Consider the following 23955-nt stretch of genomic DNA (forward strand, 5'->3'; position numbering starts at 1 on the left):
AGTGGGTTTTCACAGTTGCCCAGGCTGGTCTCAAACTTCTGAGCTCAAGCAATCCGTCTGCCTCAGCCTCCCAAGTTGCTGGGATTACAGGCGTGGGCCACTGCTCCCAACAATTATTATTATTTTAGAGACAGTGTCTTGGTGTCATCTAGGGTGCCATGCAGTGGAGAGATAACAGCTCAGTGCAGCCCTGAACTTCTGGGCTAAGTGATCCTCAAACTACTGCATAGCTAGAACTACAGTCATGTACCACCATATATACAGCGATTTATTTTTTTTATAGAGACAGGATCTTGCTTTGTTGCCCAGGCTCCTGAGAGATTTAATTCTATCACTGTACACTCAGTTAAATAATTAGTTGGTGTGTCTAGCCAAAAAGTACTATCCGAAAACCCTTAGTATCTGGAAATACGTAAGAGTGGGGAACTTTTTTTTTTAGATAGGCTCGCGCTTGCTGTGTCACCTAGGCTGGAGTGCAACCTCTGCCTCCCGGGTTCAAGCAATTCTCCTGCCTCAGCTTCCAGAGTAGCTGGGACTACAAGCACGCACCACCACGCCCAGCTAATTTTTGTATTTTTAGTGGAGAATGTGTTTTTGCCATGTTGGCCAGGCTGGTCTTGAACCCCTGGCCTCAAGTGATCCGCCCACCTTGAGCCTCCCTAAGTGCTGGGATTACAGGCGTGAGACACAGCACCCAGCCAAGAGTGGGGAACATTTAAAATGGTAATCTTGAGAAGGCTGTTTAAGATGTTAAAGTTCCTTAATTTAGCCAGTGTGGTAATCAGCTGAGGGTGCTGAAGAGTGACTAAAATGAGACTGGGTTTTAAACAGAACCTCACATGTTAATACAAATGAGTTTACTATATTTTGTATTTATTATGAGGAGCATTTTTTTTCCTAAAGATAAGGCAGGGTATCAGGCTAAGGAGACGATAGGAAAGAAAAAAAATCATTTAAAAACTTAAAAAGACAATAAAGTTTTAAAAATTTTTTCTAAAAAGAAAAAATAAAAAGGCAGGATCATCAAAGCATTGCTTTTTTTCCCACGAAGTAGGCACGCCACACGTATTTACCTTTTCTTAACTTCGAATCCTGTCGCCCTTTTTTTCTTCTTTCTTTACAGACTAGAAGTCTGTGGGCTGTTTTGTTTGGCATGCAGTACTTTTAAAGTATTCATTAGTGGCCAATATTTAGAAGGAAAGCTATAGCATTAAAACAGATTTCCAGAGTTTTCTGGGAAAAAAAAAATGTTTTTTAAAGGATTTGCTTTCCTAAAATGGCAACAATCAGTGGAGGTGAGTAATGGCTGCCCCCTGGACAGGTGGGCTAGGCGCCGTCCAGTTCACCAGGTTTCCAACCAAGCCAGCTTTACTCATTAATGAACAAATGATGTTCCATTTGTTTGTCATTCCTGCTCAGTAGCTTATGTCTCCTAGCCACTGGGGCCAGACAGTGCCAATCCCTTTAGGAGCTTCAGACTAAGCTGTTATGACTATGCTACTAAGGAATAAGCCTGGTGAAGAAACAGGCTTTTCTGTTAGGCACAGGGCTTTCGGAGCTCAACAATTTCCCAGTCTGATGGAAGAGACTGACAACTACAGTATGGAGTAGTGGCCATGTACCTACATTGTTATTTATGATGAGTAAATAAAGGGAGCAACAGGGGACCAGAGGAGGTGAAATGAATAATTTTCACCTTGCCGTATTGACCTCAAGGGCCTAGAGAAGCGTCTAACCTAGACTTGTGGAGTAAGCTGAAGCCCAAAGGGTAAAGAGGCATATTAACACAAATGGTTAAGTTTCAGGCAGAGGGAATATCAGGTAAGGTGTGTGGTGGGAAAGAGACAATGAAAGTAGAGATACCTGGAGCAGAGGGTGACAAGAAGCGAAAAGTGAGAGATGAAGATTAAGGTACAAGCGAGGATCAATTTATGTCGTCTGAACTTTATCTCAGGGACAATGGGAAGCCCCTGTGATACTATAAGTAAGGGTAAGTTTACTGGCACTCCGAAGTGATTTGTTCAAGTTATACAATTAGGAACGGAACCAAAAAATGAACTAATTTTTAAAATTAAGTCCTAATCAATGTACTATTACTTCCCCGCTGTCCCATGTTTATCGCTGACCCACCAATTCAAAGGACACGGCACATGTTTCTTCTTTTTTGAGATGGAGTTTCGCTCCTGTTGCCCAGTCTGGAGAGCAATGGCGCGATCTCGGCTCACTGCAAACTCCGATTCCAGAAGCAATTCTCCTGCCTCAGCCTCCTGAGTAGCTGGGATTACAGGCATGCGCCACCATGCCCGGCTAATTCTGTATTTTTAGTAGAGACAGGGTTTATCCGTGCTGGTCAGGCTGGTTTCAAACCCCCGAACTAAGATGATCCGCCCACCTCGGCCTCCCAAAGTGCTGGGATTACAAGCGTGAGCCACCGCGCCCGGCCTGCGGAAATGGCCTCAACGCTTCAACCGGAAAGAGAAACTGACCGCCGCAGGCGCCATCTAACGGCCGCTGGAGCAAGGCTCCTCCCGGAAAGTCGCAACACCGGAAAAGGTCCGGCTGCTTCCGGTAAAAACCCAACAGAACTGACGTTCAGAGGGCGAGTCTCGAAAATCCGGCCAATTTGTCGAGGGCGCTGTGCTCCGCGACGACGCATGCCCGCTTTTGCGCAGGCGCGGGGACTAGGGCGCAGGCGCGGAGACTATTGCGCCGGCAAGCGCGAACGCAGAAGCGTGCGCGCGCCCGTTCAACGTCCGGAGCATCTGTGCAGTTTCGAGGGTAAAGCCTTTGGCGCAGTGATGTGGACTTTTGTGCTCTAACTACAACTCCCAGCATACGTCACCCCTCACGTGGGCGCTAGGTGTGGTTTCGTGGGATAGGGTAAGGCGAAAATAAAATGATGTGACGTACCAAAGAGGAAAATAGTTGAATATGTTGTGTGAGGCGTCCTTCACAGAAGCCCCAGTGGCCTAATGGATAAGGCATTGGCCTCCTAAGCCAGGGATTGTGGGTTCGAGTCCCATCTGGGGTGGCATGAGTTTTTTTTTTTTGGCCTCTAAAATACTTTTCTCCTCTTCTAAACAAAGCGAAATATGTCAACTTTTTTTTTTTTTAAATGGGAGGCGTGTGTGTGTTTTTACTAGCTGGTAGGCTGCAATTTTCGAGAATCTCCACACTCCCATGTCCTTTCGCTGAGCCGCAGGTCCCCTGGGATTTGGGGAAACGTCAGTACGTTGAATTTTGATATCCCTTCTATAAATCATTTAAAAATGTCTTCTCAGCGTGTTCCATATCAAATCCACACCCACACCCCCCGCCGGGCCCGCTTCTCCTGAGACTCAGCGGTTGGTCGGCTAACGGGCATCTTCAGTGACGCAGTGAAGAAAGGCCCTTGTTTCCCCAAACCCTTGTTCTGGGTTAGAGGACCTGGTACCGTCAGTTAACAGTCGGGTTTCGTTTGGTTTTCTTGTTAGGGCGCCCCTCGGCCTTCGATTAATAAGGCTCGGTACAACGGACAAGTGAGCGGTTCCACTGCTCGTCAGTCGATAGGGGGAGTCGGTAGTCGGTCTGACCGTACCATTAGGCGCCTGGGCGGGAGGAGGGGTTTTGCAGGGTCGTAGGACGCCGTCGGGAACCAGGCTCGGAGGACAGGAAAATGGCGGCCTTAGGGTCCCCGGCGCACACTTTTCGAGGACTTCTGCGGGAGTTGCGCTACCTGAGCGCGGCCACCGGCCGACCCTATCGCGACACCGCGGCCTATCGGTACCTTGTGAAGGCTTTCCGTGCACATCGGGTACGGGAGCCATGTCCCGGGTGCTCTACGTGCTGGGGAAGGGAGGAAGAGCCGGCTCTGGGCTAGGGTGGGGAGCACGGTGTTTAATTCCTGCACTTCTGAGGCGAGTCCTCCCACGGAGCCCTGGTTCCGACCAAACCACCCCAGGCCCTAGGCTCCGTGCTCTGGCATAAACTCGGGGACCAAAGGACCGGCGGGGGCGCAGAGTCGCTCTGGGGACGTCAGTCTGTCCTGCAGAGGGGCGGACCCGTCCCGAAGGATTTCATTGGCTGGTCTGTTGCCTCTGCGGAGGGTAAAGTCAGGAAAGTGGAATGGAGGGAATGCCGGGGATAAAAGAATGAAGACGGCGTTGAAGGGTGTACTGTCGCTAGACTTAAAGCCACAGCATCTGGCCAACAATTTGCTCACCCGTCCCCTAGAAAAGTTATTCTAAAAAGCATTTCTTTTTGAGGCGGAAAAGAACAACTGGGCTTTAGGGAAGGAAACTTGCTGCCCTTGAGCAATGTGGGGAAAGGGAGAACGATCAACTGTCGGATTTCTGAGCCATGGACGTCAGAATGTAAAATCTTAGAACTCAAATTCACCTAGTTTTTAAAAGATGACAACGTTAGGGGCTGTGCTAGGAACCTGGTCTAAACAGGAAGAATCAGATGCACATGGGTCCTGTCCTTTAAGAAGCTTGCTGCCCACCTGAGGAGCCATGCAGTAAAGTACTTAGGATAAATAAGTGCTCAATGTGTAGACAACAGGGGCTGGGGTATAAAGAAGGGGTAGTTAGGGAAGGTTTCCAGAGGAATTAATCAGGGACCTGAAGGCTAATTTGGAGTTAGCAAGTAAATTGGGGTTAGGGTCCAGGTTTAAAAGCTACACAATTGAAAGCCCAAGGGGAGAAAAATTGCCAATTTAGAGTGGTTTAGCCCTAGGGTGTGGTGGGTGAAGTGGAGGTAGATGAAGTAGTAGGCCGAACAGGAATTTAAACTTTATTGTAAGTGTAATGGGAAGCCCTTCTAAGATTGGGATCGCCTCCCAGGTTCAAGCGATTCTCCTGCCTCAGCCTCCCGAGTAGTACAGGCAGGCGACATGCGACACCATGCCTGGCTAATTTTGTATTTTTAGTGGAGATCGGGTTTCTCCATGTTGGTCAGGCTGGTCTTGAACTCCCGACCTCAGGTGATCCGCCTGCCTCGGCCTCCCAAAGTATTGTGATTACAGGTGTGAACTACCGAACTTGGCCCCATTCTAAGATTTTTAAGGAGGTGACATGATTATAGTTGTACCTTATGGGGATAACATTATTACCCTTGAGACAGAGACTTGGTAATGGTTCTGAAATTCATGGTACATTCTGCAAATACCGCTCTGGAATGCACTTGAGCATAGGGGAAACGGTTTCTATTTCCTTCAGGCTCACAGCTAACTCAGTAACCATCCCATTTTCTCTATCCTTTCCCTCCGGAGAAGGGATTCTATTAGGGAGAAACCTCTCCTTTCTCCACAGGGAAAATGCAGTGTTCTATTTCATTTGATCTCTTTTGGGTTCTTGTGATCTATTTACTGTTTCCTGTCTATTGCTGACCCTTTTGTCCTCATCATTCAGGCTCAACCGAATCAAGAGCAGTATTCTATCCTACATTAACTTAGAATTCCCATGTCAAATTCCACAAATTTGGGCTTATATATTAATAGAAATGGATGCTATGATTTGTTAATGGTAGACATTGGTGTTGATTTCTCATAAAATTTAAATTACTAAAAAGTTCAATTTGTATTAAAGCAGATTAATTCTGTTTTTAAGCAGCTAATGAATGTTGCTTTCAACACGATCTGCAGATCCTAAAACCCACATTCTAACAGCATGGGCAACATAGTGTAGTGAGACCTCCTCTCCAAAAAACTTGAAAATTATCCAGGCGTGATGGCCCATCCTCTAGTTCCAGCTAATTGGGAAGCTGAGGTGAGAGGATCACTTGAGCCCAAGAAGTCGATCGAGGCTGCAGTGAGCCATGTTCATACCACTGCTCTCCAGCATAGGCCACGGAGCAAGACCCTGTCTCAAAAACCAAGAAGCCACACACGTTCTAGTTTTCAGATTCTAACCCTAGATATTCAGATAGAGAAAGGGGATTAGGCCAGGAGCGGTGGCTCACGCCTATAATCCCAGCACTCTGGGAGGAGGCGGCGGGTGGATTGCTTGTGCCCAGGAGTTCAAGACCAGCCTGGGCAACATGGTGAAACCCTGTTTCTATAAAAAATACAAAAATTAGCCGGATGTGGTGGCGTGCGTCTGTAGTCCCAGCTACTTCGGGGCTGAGGCAGGAGGATCACTTGAGCTGGGGAGATCGACAGCCATGTTCATGCCATTGCACTCCAGCCTGGGCAACAAAGTGAGATCCTGTCTCAAAAAAAAAAAAAAGTTGGTAGGGGGCAGATTATTTAGGCAGTGGTGCCCAGATTCATCCACACTTGGACATGGCTCCTTTAGTCCCTCAGAGCTATGCACACATCCCCATCTCACCTTTCCTGCCCCTTTCTCACAGCCTTGAATACAGAACTAGTCAAAGAGGGTGCATTGAATCTCAAAAGTTAAGTATGATGAAGAAAAAAGGTTTCGAGTCATTTGGGGACTTTGGAATGGATATGGAATTTCTAGCTTCTTAAAGTCATGAGTTGAGATTTTTCAAGATGGATAAGCAAATTGTGAGAGCGAGAACAGCCATTCCTCAGTAACTGTGGGGATTGGTTCCAGGACACCCCCCACCCCCGCTCAGGTATACCAAAATCCACAGATGCTCAAGTCCCTGGCATAAAATGCTGTAGTATTTGCAGTATAACTATGCACATCCTCCTGTATAGTTGGTCATCTCTAGATTATAATACCTTATGCAATGTAAATGCTATGTAAATAGTTGTTATACTACATTGTTTAGGGAATAATGACAAAACATATGTTTGGTAAGACATGATCATCCTTTTATTTTTTTCTGAGTATTTTTTATCAGAAGTTGATTGAATCCAAAGATGCAGAACCCATGGATATGGAGGGCCAATTGTAATAAGTAATATGAACATAAGCATATTACTTTTATACATAAAACCTTCATTTGTTACTATTTAGCACAAAGCTATCATTTTTCAGACAAAAGTTTTCAATTTTCTTTTTTTTTTTTGTTGAGATGGAGTCTCCTTCTGTCGCCCAGACTGGAGTGCAGTGGCCCGATCTTGACTCACTGCAAGCTCTGCCTCCTGGGTTCACAGCATTCTCCCACCTCAGCCTCCTGAGTAGTTGGGACTACAGGTGCCCACTACCACGCCCGGCTAATTTTTTTTTTTTTTCTATTTTTAGTAGAGACAGGGTTTCACTGTGTTAGCCAGGATGGCCTTGATCCCCTGACCTCGTGATCTGCCCGCCTCGGCCTCCCAAAGTGTTGGGATTACAGGCGTGAGCCACCGTGCCCGGCCAAGTTTTCAATTTTCATTGTAATGAAAGGTATATGCCACGTTAATCAGAGTCCCAGAAATATAAATAAAGCAGTCCTTTATTTGCTTGAAAGGGAGAAAGTTCTACATAATATTCTTTAGGTGACATTAATGATCAGTGACCTAATTATAATTTCCATATCTACCATTAACCAACCTCCGAGCATCTCTGGACTTTAGTTTCCTCATCTGTAAAATTAAGGAATTGAAACTAGATGACTTCTTGCAGTACTGACTGAATACAGGGACATTCAATGCAACTCCTTTTAAAAATCTGAACTAGAGGTCAGCTTTACTAATAATTATAGAGTGCCTCTATAGATGTATTAAGTATACATGTATATACATACATGTCTGTATTTCCTCTGTGCAATTTACTTTCACTCTAGTGAATGCTTATTTATTAAATCTTTCTCTGTGGACCTGTATCTGTAGCTGGGTTAAGAATTTCTGACTTGCTGCTTCTCTAGGTCACCAGTGAAAAGTTGTGCAGAGCCCAACATGAGCTTCATTTCCAAGCTGCCACCTATCTCTGCCTCCTGCGTAGCATCCGGGAACATGTGGCCCTACATCAGGAATTTCATGGCAAGGGTGAGCGCTCAGTGGAGGAGTCTGCTGGCTTGGTGGGTCTCAAGTTGCCCCGTCAGCCTGGAGGGAAGGGCTGGGAGCCATGAACATGGAGAGTATCCTTGGATGCTGCATTCATAAGAGAATTGAATAATTTCTATCAATATGTATTTATCATTAAATTTTTTTTTTAAGTTTAAGGTTTTTCTCTGTAATTTTGTTTACTAGTTCTTAGGGGAATTAACTGAAAGTTTCATCTTTACTCTCAGTGAATTTACTGAACTTTTTGCACTAGACTGATGTTGTTTTTCTACTTGAAAAAAAAATTTTTTTTTTTTTTAAATTTTAAAAGTAGTACAAGCCTTGGCCAGGCGTGGTGGCTCACGCCTGCAATCCCAGCACTTTGGGAGGCCAAGGCAGGCAGATCACCTGAGTTCGGGAGTTCGAGACCAGCCTGACCAACATGGAAAAACCCTGTCTCTACTAAAAATACAAAATTAGCTGGGCATGGTGGCACATGCCTGTAATCCCAGCTACTCAGGAGGCTGGGACAGGAGAATCGCTTGAACCCGGGAGGTGGAGGTTGCCGTGAGCTGAGATCGTGCCATGGTACTCCAGTCTGGGCAACAGGAGCGAAACTCCATCTCAAAAAAAAAAAAGTAGTACAAGCCTTTTGTTTAAGGAATTCAAATGTTATAAAAGAAACCCTCTTTTCCTTTGTCCTCCTCCTTTGTCCCCATTACCAGGTGGTCACTATTACTAACAGTTTGATGTGCGTCTTTCCAGATATTTCCTATACATATACAATTATACATACATATCTCATTTAAAAATACATAAATTTGATGTGTTACAGTCCTGGCAGGAAATAGGTGGCACACTCAAATAGGGTCATTGAGGAGAGTTAAAGGGATACATAAAGATGTGGGCGAATTAAGGTCGAGATGGTGAAGCTCTTAGGGATTCTCAATAGTAGAGAGGTCTTTTTATATTTTATTTTTAATTGGGCAGCCCCCGGACAGAATAGGTTAAGAGAGACTCTCTAGTGGAGAGTTCTAACCTCCCTAGGCCTGACCAATGCAGGCCCTTAAGCTGAGGAACATGGCCACAGCTCAGCTATAACTCACAGAGAGGGATGGATAAGTACATAGACATCTCTTTCTGTATCCTAATCTTGTCAAATTGTTCCTCCTCTTGAACTCCCTATCTGGGCAAATAGTTCCACCATGCACTTGCTAACCAAGACAGAAACTTGGGCTTCATTTGGTATTCCTGTCTCCTTATTTTTCACAATTATTCAGCAATTTCAGCTTCTGCAATAGCTCTAATAACCTTCTCCCCCATCTGTCTCCACTGCCTCTGTCCTAGTTCAAGCACTGAGAATCTTTTGGCTGAACCAATAAAATAGTCTCCTAAAGGGTCCCTTTGCTTCTTATATCCTTATTTCCTCAAAAATCATTCTCTTTCTGTGAATTGCCAACACTTATTTACCTTTGGCTCCTTTATGGTATATGTCAGTTTCTTCTGGTAGATAGATAACCTCTTTTCTCCTGGACTATGTCTCATTCATCTTTGCAATTTCCAAAGCACCTTCCACAGTGACTTACACATTGCATGTATTAAATATTTTTGAATACATAGCTCCACTCGGAGAAGTACAGTCTCAACAGAACTATTCATAAAGCAATTCAAGCTGGGTGTGGTGGCTCACGCCTGTAATCCCAGGACTTTGGGAAGCCGAAGTGGGCGGATCACCTGAGGTTGGGAGTTCCAGACCAGCCTGACCAACGTGGAGAAACCTCATCTCTACTAAAACTACAGAATTAGCTGGGCGTGGAGGCTGAGGCAGGAAAATCGCTTGAACCCAGGAGGCGGAGGTTGCAGTGAGCTGAGATTGCACCATTGCACTCCAGCCTGGGCAACAAGAATGGAACTCCGTCTCAAAAAAAAAAAAAGGCAATTCAAAACACCATCTCTTCTAAGAGGTTAACATTAAAATAATAGTATTAATAGGTCAAACAAGCATTTATTTGACTGAATGTATTAAAAGAAATGTTTAACATACTCTTTTTGTTTTGTTTTGTTTTGTTTTGAGACAGGGTCTCACTCTGTTGCCCAGGCTGGAATACAGTGGAGTACTGCAGCCTCTGCCTCCCAGGTTCAAGTGATTCTTCTGCTTTAGCCTCCTGAGTGGCTGGGACTGCAGGTCCAGCTCATTTTTGTATTTTTAGTAGAGATGGGGTTTCACCATGTTGGCCAGGCTGGTCTCGAACTCCTGACCTCAAATGATCGCCTGCCTGGGCCTCTCAAAATGTTGGGATTACAGGTGTGAGCCGCCATGCCCAGCTGACATATGTTTATTTGTTCTCTGCTTTATTTCATGGATGCAGGTTTGTTATTAATACTGATATTTTACTTTGGTAAGAGTGAAGACAGCAAAAGGGTGAGGATAGGTTAATGTTTTGATTTCCTTTGTTGTTACCATATTGAATATATACAATAATATAATAATTATAATATGTACATAATAATATACAATATTATAATACATATAATAATATATAATAATATTTTTCCTTTTTGTTAAAATAGAGATGGGGTCTCACTGTGTTGCCCAGGTTGGTCTTGAACTTGTGGGCTCAAGTGATCCTCCCACCTAGGACCCCCAAAGTGCTGGGATTATAGGCATGAGCCACCATGTCTGGCCATTATTTTTCAAGAAAGAGATTTGAAGCAGAATTGTCTAATGGTAAGAAATAGTACGGTTTTGAAGTCATATAGATTTAGATTGTTAAAAAATAAATAATTTAGGCCGGGCACGGTGGCTCATGCCTGTAATCCCAGCACTTTGAGCGGCCGAGGCAGGTGGATCACGAGGTCGAGAGATTGAGATCATCCTGGCCAACATGGTGAAACCCTGTCTCTACTAAAAGTACAAAAATTAGCTGGGCGTAGTGGTGTGCACCTGTAGTCCCAGCTACTCTGGAGGCAGAGACAGGAGAATCGCTTGAACCTGGGAGGCGGAGGTTGCAGTGACCCAAGATCACACCACTGCATTCAAGCCTGGTGACAGAGTGAGACTCCATCTCAAAAAAAATATATATTTATATTATGATTCTACTTTTATAATTTACCGGACGTGTGATCTTGGGCAGGTTAGTTGACCTGTGCTTTTTCCTTCTTATATTAAATGGGAAGGCCAACAAGGTTGTTGTAATAAATGAGAATAATGTTTATATAAAACACTTAGGGCTGAGTGTGGTGGCTCATGCCTGTAATCCCAGCACTTTGGGAGGCTGAGGCAGGTAGATCACTTGAGGTCAGGAGATTGAGACCATCCTGGCCAACATAGTAAAACCCCGTTTGTACTAAAAATACAAAAAACTAGCCAGACGTTGTAGCACATGCAAGTAATCCCAGCTACTTTGGAGGCTGAGGCACAAGAATTGTTTGAACCTGGGAGGCAGAGGTTGCAGTGAGCTGAGATGGCGCCACAGCACTCCAGCCTGGGTGACAGAGCAAGACGCTGTCTCGGAAACAAACCAACAAGCAAACAAAAAAATCAAACACTTGCATGGTGCATAATGAGTGTTCAACAAAGAGAAAATCTTACTGTTTTTATCTTTTTACTTTATTCTCATTCCTTTTATTATGAACCGTTTTTTAAGCCCTACTGCCACCAGTCTTCAGAAGTATATGCGTATTATGTTATTATGGTTTAAATAATTTGCTCAGGCCGTTTCTGTTCACATATAACCAACCTGTACCTCCTATTCATAGTCGCACCATCAATAATCAGCTGAAGTCAGTGTTAGAAAGAATTGATTCTAGAACACAAACTATATTGGCAGTAAACTCTCTATACTGGAAGGTCCCAGCCTGGGAATCCTGAGGTTTTGGTTACTAGTCTAGTGATAAGTGATAAAGCACTAGTGATAAGTGCTTTACTTCATTTTGCTATCTCTTGCTCACCTCCTTTAATGTCAACTGCTCCCCCTCTCTGGATTTTCCTTTAATAGTACTTAAATATGCTTAAGACTTTTCCTTCTAAAAACCACTCTGCCTCTATCTCAAATGCTTTTTCAGCTACTACCCACTGTTCCTCTTCACAAATGAATGAATGTATTCAAAGACTTGAATGAATTATATTCACTTGCTGTATTTTTGAAACTTCTGAAGTTGTATCAAGGTAAATTTACATATAATAAATATACCCATTTTAGGTGTACAGGTCAATGAATTTTGACAAATGACTACACCTGTGTCATAAACATCCCAGTAAAGTTATGTAACATTTCCATCACCCCAAAAAGTTATCTTGTGCCCCTTTGCAGTCAATTCCCCTTCCCCACACCTGGTCTCGGCAACCACTGACCTGCTTGTCACTATAGATTTGGCTTTTCTAGTATTTTATCCAAATGCAGCCATACAGTATGCACTCTTTTGAGGCAGCTTCTTTTGTTGAGCGTACTGATTTTGAGCCTTAACCTTATCTTTTTTTTTTGAGACGGAGTCTTGCTCTGTCGCCCAGGCTAGAGTGCAGTGGCACTATCTCGGCTCACTGCAAGCTCCGCCTCCCAGGTTCACGCCATTCTCCTGCCTCAGCCTCCTGAGTAGCTGGGACTACAGGGGCCCGCCAACACGGCCAGCTAATTTTTTGTATTTCTAGTAGAGACGGGGTTTCACTGTGTTAGCCAGGATGGTCTCCATCTCCTGACCTCGTGATCCGCCTGCCTCGGCCTCCCAAAGTGCTGGGATTTCAGGCATGAGCCACCGCACCCGGCCACCTTATCTTGTTAGTAATCCATGTTGTTGTTATGTATCCATTTTCTGCATTTTCACCACTTACTCATCCTCAGTGCACTGCAGTCTGGTTTCCACCCCTCTACTACCACCAAAACTGCAACCCAGAGGTACAGATGACCTTCAAGACACCAAACCCAGTGGATCCTATTTATTTTTTATCTTTTTTTTTTTTTTTTTTTTTTGAGACGGAGTCTTGCTCTGTCACCCAGCTGGAGTGCAGTGGCGCGATCTCGGCTCACTGCAAGCTCCGCCTCCCGGGTTCACGCCATTCTCCTGCCTCAGCCTCTCCGAGTAGCTGGGACTATAGGCGCCCGCCACCACGCCCGGCTAATTTTTTTTTTTTTGTATTTTTAGTAGAGACAGGGTTTCACCGTGGTCTCGATCTCCTGACCTGGTGATCCGCCCGCCTCGGCCTCCCAAAGTGCTGGGATTACAAGCCACCGCGCCCGGCTTATTTTTTATCTTGTTTGTTGTCTAGGGAGCATTTGACACTATGGGCAATTCCCTGCTTTTCCCTTGGCTTTGATGACACCACATTCTTCTTTTTTTTTTTTTTTTTTTTGAGATGGAGTCTCGCCCAGTCGCCAGGCTGGAGTGCAGTGGTGCGATCTTGGCTCACTGCAACCTCTGCCTTCAGGGTTCAAGTGATTCTCCTGCCTCAGCCTCCTGAGTAGCTGGGATTACAGGCACCCGCCACCACGCCTGGTTAATTTTGGATTTTTAGTAGAGATGGGGTTTCACCATGCTGGCCAGGCTGGTCTCCAACTCCTGACCTCGTGATTTGCCTGTCTTGGCCTCCTAAAGTGCTGAGATTACAGGTGTGAGCCACTGCACCTGGTCCACATTCTTCTGTTTTTTTTCTTACTCTGGTCATTTTTCAGTTTCATGTTCTGTGTATCCCTTATGTGTTGGGTATTCCTCAGGGTCCAGACCAAGGTCCTTATGTCACACCCTACATGGTTTCCCCTGAGTGATCACCTTCACTTCCATGACTTCAATTATTCTCAAAATGCTGATAACTCCAGTTCAGCCTCCTCTGGCATGCTGAAGACCTGTATGTCCAATGGCCTGGCAGATGACACCACTTAGATAACTCAGGTATCTCAAATTCAATGTGTCCAAAATGGAACCTCCTCATCTTCCCCTACAAATCTCTCCTGGTATTCCCTCTCAGTTCAATGACACTTTCACTCAGTCCCTGAAGCCAGAAATCTAAGTTATTCTTTACTGCTTTCTCTCCTTCATATCTTCAGTTAAACAATCACTAAATCAGATTTTACTTCCTAACAAGCTCTTCAATTTTTATCGCTGCTATCCTGGTGTAGACCTCTTACATCTCTTCCCTTAACCACTGCCCTCCCTAATTGGTCCCTTTTACCTCCAATTGTGCTCTCTTCAAGTCCATTTTCCCCTATGCAACACAGATCGGATCTTGTCACCCTACTCAGAACCCTTCAAAGAAAGACTTTAACAAGAACCTCCAGGGCCTGGCCCTTGCCAGACCTCTTCAGCTTCATCTCTGTTCTCTGTTTTTGACAGTCCAGCTAGAACTGAATACAGAAATTCAGTTATTGGGAGCCATGGTTTTTTTTTTTTTTTTTCTTGGAGACGGAGTCTCGCTCTTTTCGCCCCGGCCGGACTGCAGTGGCACTATGTCGGCTCACTGCAAGCTCTGCCTCCTGGGTTCACACCATTCTCCTGCCTCAGCCTCCCGAGTAGCTGGGACTACAGGCGCCCGCCACCGTGCCTGGCTAATTTTTTTGTATTTTTAGTAGAGACGGGGTTTCACCGTGTTAGCCAGGATGGTCTCATCTCCTGACCTCGTGATCCGCCCGCCTTGGCCTCCCAAAGTGCTGGGATTACAGGCGTGAGCCACAGCGCCCGACCGCCATGGTCTTGATTTCAACATTTTGCTGTTCCTTATACAGGGAAAGCTTTTCTTCCAATCATACTCCCCTTCAATAGCTCTTTCCTATTCATTCTTCAGGATTTCAGGTTAAATTTCACTTTCTCTCTTTTCTTCCTTCAACAAGGATTTATGAATGCCTACTACATGGGTGATACTGCTTTAGCTACCTTTACCTTTTCACTCTTAAACGTGTGGGGCGGTGGCTCCTGTTTGTAATCCCAGCACAGTGGGAGGCCTGGATGGGAGGACTGCTTGAGGCCAGAAGTTTGAGACCAGCCTGAGCAACATAATGAGACCCTGTCTCTAGAAAAAATGTAAAAATTAGCCAGGTGTGGTGGCATGCCCCCATAGTCCCAGCTACTCAGGAGGCGGAGGTAGGAAGATCACTTCAGCCTCCAGGAATTAGAGGCTGCAGTGAGCTATGATCATAGCCACTGCTCTCCAGCCTGGGCGACAGAGAAATACCATCTCTAAAAAAGAAAAAAAGCCAGGCATGGTGGGCCACACCTTTAATCCCCATACTTTGGGAGGCTGAGGCAGGAGGATGGCTTGGGGCCAGGAGTTTGTGACCAGCCTGGGCAACATAAGGAGACACCTTCTCTACAAAAATAAAAATAAAAAAATTAGCTGGGCATGGTGGCTTATGCCTGTAATCCTAGCTGCTCAGGACGCTGAGGTGGAAGGATCCCTTGAGCCTGGGAGGTCAAGACTGCAGCAGTGAGCCATGATTGTGCCACTGCACTCACCCAGGTGACAGAGCAAGACCCCATCTCAAAGAATAAATTATTTTAAAAAGTTTATTTCAAGCAATATAGTTTGTATGCTTACCGATTTTAATTCCCCTGTCTTGAATAAACCAATTAACTAGTTCTTTTGGTTTAGGTTTGGCTCTTGTCATTTCTCCTCTCCACAAGCTTCAGATATTAATACATTTTCACTAGAACTGAGGATGTTTCTGGCTATAAAGTATTGAGTTCCTTGTCTGGTTAAGTGTTAGAGATACAAATATGAACATGTGATAAGAACAAGATGTTCACATACTAGGATTATGTGGTAGGAAAAGAAATCTGTGTTGCTCTGAACTAAAGGCAGGCTAATCCAAGGCAGACTGTAAAGTAAGTTTTAATTTATCCAACTAAAAGATGGTAATTTTCAAAAAATTTGAATTTTAAAATCTACATTAATAGGCACCAGCTGGGCGCGGTGGCTCACGCTTGTAATCCCAGCACTTTGGGAGGCTGAGGCGGGCAGATCACCTGAGGTCAGGAGTTCGAGACCAGCCTGGCCAACATGGTGAAACCCTGTCTTTACTAAAAATACAAAAATCAGCTGGGCTTGGGGACGGGCACCTGTAATCCCACCTACTTGGGAGGCTGAGGCAGGAGAATCGCTTGAACCTGGGAGGCAGAGGTTGCAGTGAGCCGAGATCCTGCCACTGTACTTCAGCCTGGGCGACAAAGCAAGACTGTCTCAAAAATTAATAGGCACTATGTTTATAAAATTTGATTGTATGTACTGACGCCCCAAGTAAAACTGCAATATTAATTTGTATGATATAGCCTTTATTTACCGTATTTAGTTAATAAATTACAATAAATTGAAGAGTTGTCTGTTCTGGACAGCTAGCAAAACATGTTACTTGTACCTATTCTGTTTTAATTACCTAGTTTTAAATGTATAGTTTAATCCTACTTTATATGATTTTGTTTCCCTCTGAGACCTTGTTCCTGGAAGAGGTATGGTTATCATTGCTAAAATGTAGACATAGACATACAGAGATTTTTTTTTTCAGATGCTAAGATGAATACATTGTTACTACATTTAAAAATTTTGCTTTGGGAGGCCGAGGCGGGTGGATCACAAGGTCAGAGACTATCCTGGCCAACATGGTGAAACCCCATCTCTACTAAAAATACAAAAATTAGCTGGGCGTGGTGGCAGGCGCCTGTAGTCCCAGCTACTCGGAGAGGCTGAGGCAGGAGAATCACTTGAACCTGGGAGGTGGAGGTTGCAGTGAGCCTAGATTGTGCCACTGCACTCCAGCCTGGTGACAGAGCAAGACTCCGTTTCAAAAAAAAAAAAAAAAAAATTTAAGGCCAGGCACGGTGGCTCACGCCTGTAATCCCAGCACTTTGAGAGGTCAAGGCAGGCAGATTGCCTGAGCTCGGGAGTTCAAAACCAGCCTGGGCAACATGGCGAAACCCCGTCTCTACTAAAAATACAAAAAATTAGCTGGGTGTGGTGGCTGGCACCTGTAATACCAGCTACTCAGGAGGCTGAGGCAGGAGAATTGCTTGAACCTGGGAGGCGGGAGTTGCAGTGAGCCAAGATCACGCCACTGCACTCCAGCCTGGGCAATAGATACTCAGTCTCAGAAAAAAAAAAAGAAAACAACTTGAAAAAATTTACAAACAGGAGAACAAACTTCCAATTCTGTTAATGGCAGTCTAGGTAATTTGGAGTGACCCTTCTGTTGACGACAACTGAAAAAAAAGTCAAAATTTTTTTAAATTCTTGAAATCATTAAAGAGCTAATAAAACTAGTGGTGAAATGCTGGGTCAGAACATAGGAGAAGACAACCAAGACAAGTAGTGTAGCACACAAAGACACATTGTTGGCATGATGGCATTTGTCAATTTATTTATTTTTGAAGCAGAGTCTCTCTCTCTCTCTCACCCAGGCTGGAGTGCGGTGGTGCGATCTTGGCTCATTGCAACCTCTGCCTCCTGGGTTCAAGCGATTCCCCTGCCTCAGCCTCCGGAATAGCTCGGATTACAGGCACGCGCCACCACAACTGGCTAATTTTTTTATTTTTAGTAGAGATGGGGTTTCACCATGTTGGCCAGGCTGGTCTCGAACTCCTCACTTCAAGTTATCCACTGGCCTTGGCCTCCCAAAATGCTGGAATTACAGGCATGAGCCACTATACCCTGCCAGCATTTGTCAATTTAGTAGACATAGCTTCAGTACTGAAACTGAGCTGCACTTTGAGTGAGCTGTAGGACTGAGAGAAAAAAAGCAGTTTAGGCTCACAAAGGTAGAGACTCTAATAAATCACACCCACTTGAAGCTAGGATCCTGAAATTCAATCCCAAATGTGAATTGGAAGTAAATAAAACAAAACAAAACAAAAATTCTTGCCGGACTTTTTTTTTTTTTTTTGAGACAGGGTCTTGCTCTGTTGTCCAGGCTGGAGTGCAGTAGTAAGGTCATGGCTAATTGCAGTCTTGACCACATGGGGCTCAAGAGAACCTCTTGCCTCAGGCTTCTGAGTAGCTGGGATTACTGGCACACAACATGCTCTGCTAATTTTTATTTTTTTACTTTTTGTAGAGACGGTTTCTCCATGTTGCCCAGGCTGGTCTCAAACTCCTGGCCTCAAGTGATTTTCCGCCTGGATCTCCCAAAGTGTGGGGATTAGAGGTGTGAGCCATGGTGCCCACCCAGCCTCCTTGCCAGACTTTCTGCCCAGATTTTTGTCATTTGTTGGTCAAGATAAATGAGGCCTTGAACCTGTATTATGGTGGTTCCTGACTAGTAATCTCTTCAATTACCTAACAAAGTAAAATAAAAATCCTCTCTAGAGTAAGACAGGATTATACTTAGGGCTTATATTATTTCTATACTTTTTTTTTTTTTTTTTTTTTTTACAAATACATGTTTAGCACACAAAGAAAACCAGGCACACAAGAAAAGACTTCATATGTGAGAACCAACACGAACGACAGACCGCAAAAACCTTAAGATACTAGAATTGGCCAACTCAGATTACACAATTGTTCACTAAGGTCAAAGAAGCAGCCAAGCTTGGAAATTTCATCAGGGAACCAGAAACTGTAAAATGACATTATAGGTTTGATAAAGAACCTAATACAAATTCTAGAACTGAAAAATAATTCAACTGATGGATTTAACAACAAATTAGATACAGCTCTATAGTGACATTAATTAACTATAAAATTTGTCAGAAAAAGGCATCAGCTTTGAAAGACCAAGGTAAAAAGTGCAAAACTGAGAGTAAAGAGATAGGATACAGTGAAAACTATCTAATATGCATGTATTTAAATGTCCAGAAGTTGATGAGAGAGGCAGTATCTGAGGAGGTAAGAGCTAAGAATTTCCTAAATTGACAAAAGATGTTAGTTGATGGATTCTCAATGAATGAATTAATGAAAGCTCATTGTTCAGTGAGTCCATAGCACGATAAAGTAGCCAGCTATCTTTAAAAGAGTGAAAAACAGAACTGACATCTTAGGAGCAGTGGAGGGTAAAAGGTCAGGTAGAATGTATGTGCCCAAAGAAAATAACCACTGGGCATGGTGGCTCACACATGTAATTCCAGCACTTCAGTAGGCTGAGGTGGGCAGATTGCTTGAGCCCAGGAGTTTGAGACCAGCCTGGGCAACATAGAGAGACCTTGTCTCTACAAGAAAAATTTTAAAAATTAGCTCAGTGTGGTGGTGCATACCTGTAGTCCCAGCTACTTGGGAGGCTGAGGTGGGAGGATCACTTGAGCCCAGGAAGCCAAGGCTGCAGTGAGCCAAGGCAAGATCTCGCCACTGCACTCCAGCCTGGGTGACAGAGCAACACCCTATCTAAAAAAAAAAAAAAAAAAAAAAAAAAAGGAATCTCCAACCTAGGATTTAGCTGATAAAAATATCCATCTAGTGCCAGGCGTGGTGGCTCACGCCTGTAATCCCAGCACTTTGGGAGGCCGAGACGGGTCGATCACGAGGTCAGGAGATCGAGACCATCCTGGCTAACACGGTGAAACCCCGTCTCTACTAAAAATACAAAAAATTAGCCGGGCGCGGTGGCAGGCGTCTGTAGTCCCAGCTACTCGGGAGGCTGAGGCAGGAGAATGGCGTGAACTCGGGAGGCGGAGCTTGCAGTGAGACAAGGTCGCGCCACTGCACTCCAGCCTGGGCGACAAAGCCAGACTCCGTCTCAAAAAAAAAAAAAAAAATCCATCTAGAATTTAAAGCAAAATAAAGATCTTTTTAGATAAACAAAATGGGAGCGTTCTCCCAACTAGCCGACCAACACAAAAGCAAACCCTGAAGCAAGGTAGGCAAACTTTATAGTCAGGCTGGGCACAGTGAGTGGCTCACCCCGGTAATCCCAGCACTTTGGGAGGCCGAGCAGGTGGATCACTTAAGGTTAGGAGTTTGAGACCAGCCTGGCCAACATGGTGAAAACCCGTCTTAAAAAAAAAAAGTCAGATAGTAAATATTTGAGTCTTGTAGGCCACACAGTATGGGATCCCTCACAAGCCACTCTTTTGTGGGGCAAAAGCAACCATAACAGTATGTAAATGAACGAGCGTGGCAGTATTTGAATGAAACTTTATTCACAAAAATAGGCCGTGGGCTGCATTTGGCCTGTGGACCATAGCTTGCTGACTCCTGTACTAAAGGATAAACTTCAGACAAAAGGGAAATGATCCCAGATGGACATGCAGAGATTTCCAAAGGAATGAAGAGCAAAATAAGTGGTAAATAAAGAACATTGATTATATAAAACTTGGTTTTAAAAAATAAGAGAACTAAAAGACCTGGTAACAAGAGCATATAACTTGGGATGAGAGTAAATGGAGTTAGTGTTCTAGGTTCCTTGTATTACTTCTCTTGGGGAAGGGGGGTATAAAGGTATTGATTAAATTAGACTTTGATACCTTAAGGATACACATTATAACTTCTAGGGTAATCACTGAAAGAATAAAAATATAGTAAGATGAAACTTCCACACTACTAGAGCAGAAAAAATTGGAATGATTAAAAATCAGGCCAGAAAGGAGAGAAAAACATGAAATAGGTGAGACAAATAGACAAAAATAAGTTTTAAACCCAAACACAGGAGTAATTACATGAATGTAAATCATCAATGCTTCCAAGAGTGAACATCACTTAATTCACTCAATTTCACTCCTCAATTTTGATCATTATGTATTGTATAGACTATTTTTTAAGCCCCAATTTTATGCTGTTTATAAGAGACATCTAAAATATAAACAAGAACTCAGATCTCTTCACCAAAACATAATTATTTGTTTTAGTTTATTTCCCTAAATACATTGTTTTTCAGGGTCAGATAACATTGTGTACATAATAGTGTATCCCTCTAAGACATATTAATTTGCACATTTTTCTATTATTGTAAATCAGTTCCCAAAGGATATCCTAGTATTTGGAGTTTGGAATTCAGAGTTCTCTGAATAACTGGAGAGAAGCTATTTTGTCTATTACTAAAGATAACGTGATTCAAAAGAAATTTTTTTTTTTTTTTTGAGACAGTCTCACACTGTCACCAGGGCTGGAGTGCAGTGGCGCAATCTCGGCTCACTGCAACCTCGGCCTCCTGGGTTCAAGCGGTTCTCCTGCCTCAGCCTCTGGTGTAGCTGGGAGTACAGGCGTGCGCCACCACGCCCAGCTCATTTTTTCTATTTTTAGTAGAGACAGGGTTTCACCATGTTGGCAGGCTGGTCTCAAACTCTCGACCTCGTGATTCGCCTGCCTTGGCCTCCCAAAGTGCTAGAATTACAGGTGTGAGCCACCACGTCCGGCCTCAGAAATTTTCATTGGCCTAATACGCATTTATTTTTGAGATAGAGTCTTGCTCTATCCCCAGGCTGGAGTGCAGTGGCATAATCTCTGTTTACTGCAACCTCCACCTCCCGGGTTCAAGTGATTCTCCTGCCTCAGCCTCTGAGTAGCTGAGATTACAGGCCCGCGCATCTATGCCAGGCTAATTTTTTTTTTTTTTTTTTTTTTTGAGACGGAGTCTTGCTCTGTCCCCCAGGCTGGAGTGCAGTGGCGCAATCTCGGCTCACTGCAAGCTCCGCCTCCCGGGTTCACGCCATTCTCCTGCCTCAGCCTCCCGAGTAGCTGGGACTACAGGCATCCGCCACCATGCCCGGCTAATTTTTTTTTTTTTTGTATTTTTACTAGAGACGGGGTTTCACCGTGTTAGCCAGGATGGTCTCGATCTTCTGACTTTGTGATCCGCCCGCCTCGGCCTCCCAAAGTGCTGGGATTACAAACTTGAGCCACCGCGCCCGGCCATATGCCGGGCTAATTTTCATATTTTTAGTAGAGATGGAATTTCACCATGTCGGTCAGGGTGGTCGCGAACTCCTGACCTCAAGGTGATCCGCCCGCCTCTGCCTCCCAAAGTGCTGGGATTACAGGCATGAGCCATCGCTCCCGGCCGCAATATACATTTAAAGGAATATTGGGACCATTACTACTATTCATGTTTTTTATTGATCTGCTAATAACAGTTCCAAGGCGATGAATATACAGTGTTAATGGAACACAAATCTCTATTATTTCCTTTCAAAGTATCTAGAAAGTGCCTGTCTTCTTAAACATTTGATTTTATTAACTCATTCATTTTTCTTATAAATTTCTTTTTAAGCAACCTTTCTTCCTGCACACTGACCTATATGTCTGTCTTAAGGAATTTTTTTTTTTTTTTTAGACCAAGTCTCGCTTTGTCGCGCAGGCTGCAGTGCAGTGGCGTCATCTCGGCTCACTGCAACCTCCGTCTCCCGGGTTCAAACGATTCTCCTGCCTCAGCCTCCCGAGTAGCTGGGGAGGCGCCCGCCACCACGCCCGGCTAATTTTTGTATTTTAAGTAGAGACAGGGTTTCACCATGTTGGCCAGGCTGATCTTGAATTCCTGACCTCAGGCAATCCGCCTCCCTTGGCCTCCCAAAGTGCTGGGTTTACAGTCGTGAGCCACCGCGCCCGGCAAAGAATTAATATTTTACTACAACAGTTTTTAGAAACACCAGGGAAAGGCTCTGGGCTAAGTATTTTATTCGTTTGTTCTCACAGCCACGCCATAGGAGACGTGTGACCACCTCCACGAGCCCTACGAGGGGTAGAATTAAAGCCAAGGCCCCAGTCAGTCACTGGCCGGGCTTCAGAACCCAGGCTTCCCTGCGGCCAGCGCCGCTGGCTCCCTGCTCCCCGAGATCGCCTCCCCAGTAGCTCAGAATACGCTGAGTTTTTATGGTTTCACATTCAGACTAAGTTGCCCGTGACCTTGTAGGTAAAGATGAATCCGAATGGGTCGGCGAGCCTGTTTATCCTAGAGTACTGCTTTCGGGCGCTTTCTCCTTAAGTTGACACTTCCCAGCCGAGGAGCCCTAGAGCCCCACGCGGCGGAAGGAACGCGGCCCGGCCCCGGCGGCGGCGAGACAAGGCTGCTCCCGGCCGGGAAAGGCGCACGAGAACCAGGACGCGTCCACGCCACTCGGGGCGGGCGTTCGCCCAGAGCACGCCCACCTCAGACGCCAAGAAGGCTGACTGCAGTCGGGTCAGCGATGGGCATGGTCTCTACTTACTTTCCGCCCAGGCTAAGCCTCTAGCGCATTTTGCTAATTTGGGTCTAAATCGCCATCGCCGCGGGCAGCGCAGCCTTAGCCGCCAACCCTACAGCCAGGAGAGAGTGTAAGGTTTGGCGCCTCAGGGCGGATCCGGCTTGTACAGTCAGTTAAGGAACCAGAGTATCGCGAGATCCGGTGTAAAGGGACGAGAGGAGCGCGCGTGGACGCGCCCAGAGCCGTTAGGGTGGAACTCCACTCGGGCGGGGCGGGCGGAGCGATACAGCTGGACGCCAGTTGGTGGAGCCCCCGCGGGAACGACTGAGCGCGAGGAGCGTGCGCGCTCCCGTCGTGGCGACGGTGGCGGCGAGCGGCGTCAGAGCTTGGAGGGGGGGTTGACGGCTTCTGGCGGGTGGCGGTGTTGAAGGCGAGAGCTTGCTTGGCCCGTGTCGCTTCTGTCCCAAGAACCAGACGGAGAGTGAGGGCACGAGGGTCGCTGTCGGGGGCTGTCGTCTTCCACGTACACGTCGTCGTGAGGAGCGCAGTCCGGACTCTCCCGCAACCCCTCCGGCTCCCTTTCCGCACGCCTCGAGGCGGCGGCGGCGGCCACCGAGACAGCAGCGCACCTTTCCCCATCCCTTCCCCTTATCCCCCTGCCTAAAAGGGCCCGGTCTGCGCCCCATCCCCGCCCGTCCGCCCGCTACGCCGCCGCCATGTCGGCGCAGGCCCAGATGCGCGCGATGCTGGACCAGTTGATGGGCACCTCCCGGGACGGTAAGTCTCTGCCAGGGCCCTGGGGGTGGGGGAGGGGACGGGGACGACGAAGGGAAGGGGTTCCGAGGGCGCACCTGGGCGCGCGCGTGTGGCTGAGTAAGGGGCTCCCAGATTGGTAACACGAGGTCCCCGGCCCCCGTCCCATCCAATCAGGGCTTGGCAGGCGGGCACGGGGGGCGGTGACCATGCGGATTGGCGGGAACTGCTGCCAATGGGGTGAGGCGGGGCCTGGATGAGAAAGGAGAGTTTGTGCTTTTAATGTTGACTTGGCTGAGATGGGAGAGCCCGCGTCTCTGTTG

General features: G+C 45.7%; 2 protein-coding genes and 1 non-coding gene across 8 annotated transcripts in view; all 3 read left to right on the forward strand.

The window, feature by feature from the left end:
* Nucleotides 1-2958: 2958 nt before the first annotated feature.
* On the forward strand, nt 2959-3031 carry TRNAR-CCU. Its single transcript has one exon. It is a non-coding gene; the product is annotated as a tRNA-Arg (tRNA).
* Nucleotides 2977-8037, forward strand: FMC1 (formation of mitochondrial complex V assembly factor 1 homolog). The gene is made up of 2 exons (XM_003261411.4): nt 2977-3793; nt 7741-8037. Exons 1-2 carry the CDS (start codon nt 3656-3658, stop codon nt 7942-7944), a joined length of 342 nt encoding a protein of 113 aa, XP_003261459.1. The 5' UTR covers nt 2977-3655; the 3' UTR covers nt 7945-8037.
* A 15140-nt stretch (nt 8038-23177) lies between these two features.
* LOC100601581 (putative RNA-binding protein Luc7-like 2) overlaps nt 23178-23955 on the forward strand; it is a 66461-nt gene continuing 65683 nt past the window's right edge. For 2 of the 6 annotated variants that reach the window (XM_030825824.1, XM_030825827.1), the window contains exon 1: nt 23569-23656. Coding sequence is in view for 1 of the 6 variants with exons in the window: in XM_003261408.4 (XP_003261456.1) it covers nt 23596-23656 (61 nt within the window). In the remaining 5 variants the exon portion in view is untranslated. Of the gene's footprint in view, nt 23657-23955 lie in introns of all 6 variants that reach the window. The other 4 variants (XM_003261409.4, XM_003261408.4, XM_030825830.1 and 1 more) reach the window with 4 other exon arrangements.

Source organism: Nomascus leucogenys, chromosome 13 (assembly GCF_006542625.1).
Source record: "Nomascus leucogenys isolate Asia chromosome 13, Asia_NLE_v1, whole genome shotgun sequence".
In the NCBI taxonomy this organism is placed as follows: domain Eukaryota; kingdom Metazoa; phylum Chordata; class Mammalia; order Primates; family Hylobatidae; genus Nomascus; species Nomascus leucogenys.

What these genes read in the sequence shown, in the direction of transcription:
- FMC1 (XM_003261411.4), top strand. Translation starts at nt 3,656, where the DNA reads ATGGCGGCCTTAGGGTCCCCGGCGCACACTTTTCGAGGACTTCTGCGG. An exon ending in AGGCTTTCCGTGCACATCGG is followed by an intron (nt 3,794 to 7,740) that starts GTACGGGAGCCA and finishes CTGCTTCTCTAG; the next exon opens with GTCACCAGTGAAAAGTTGTG.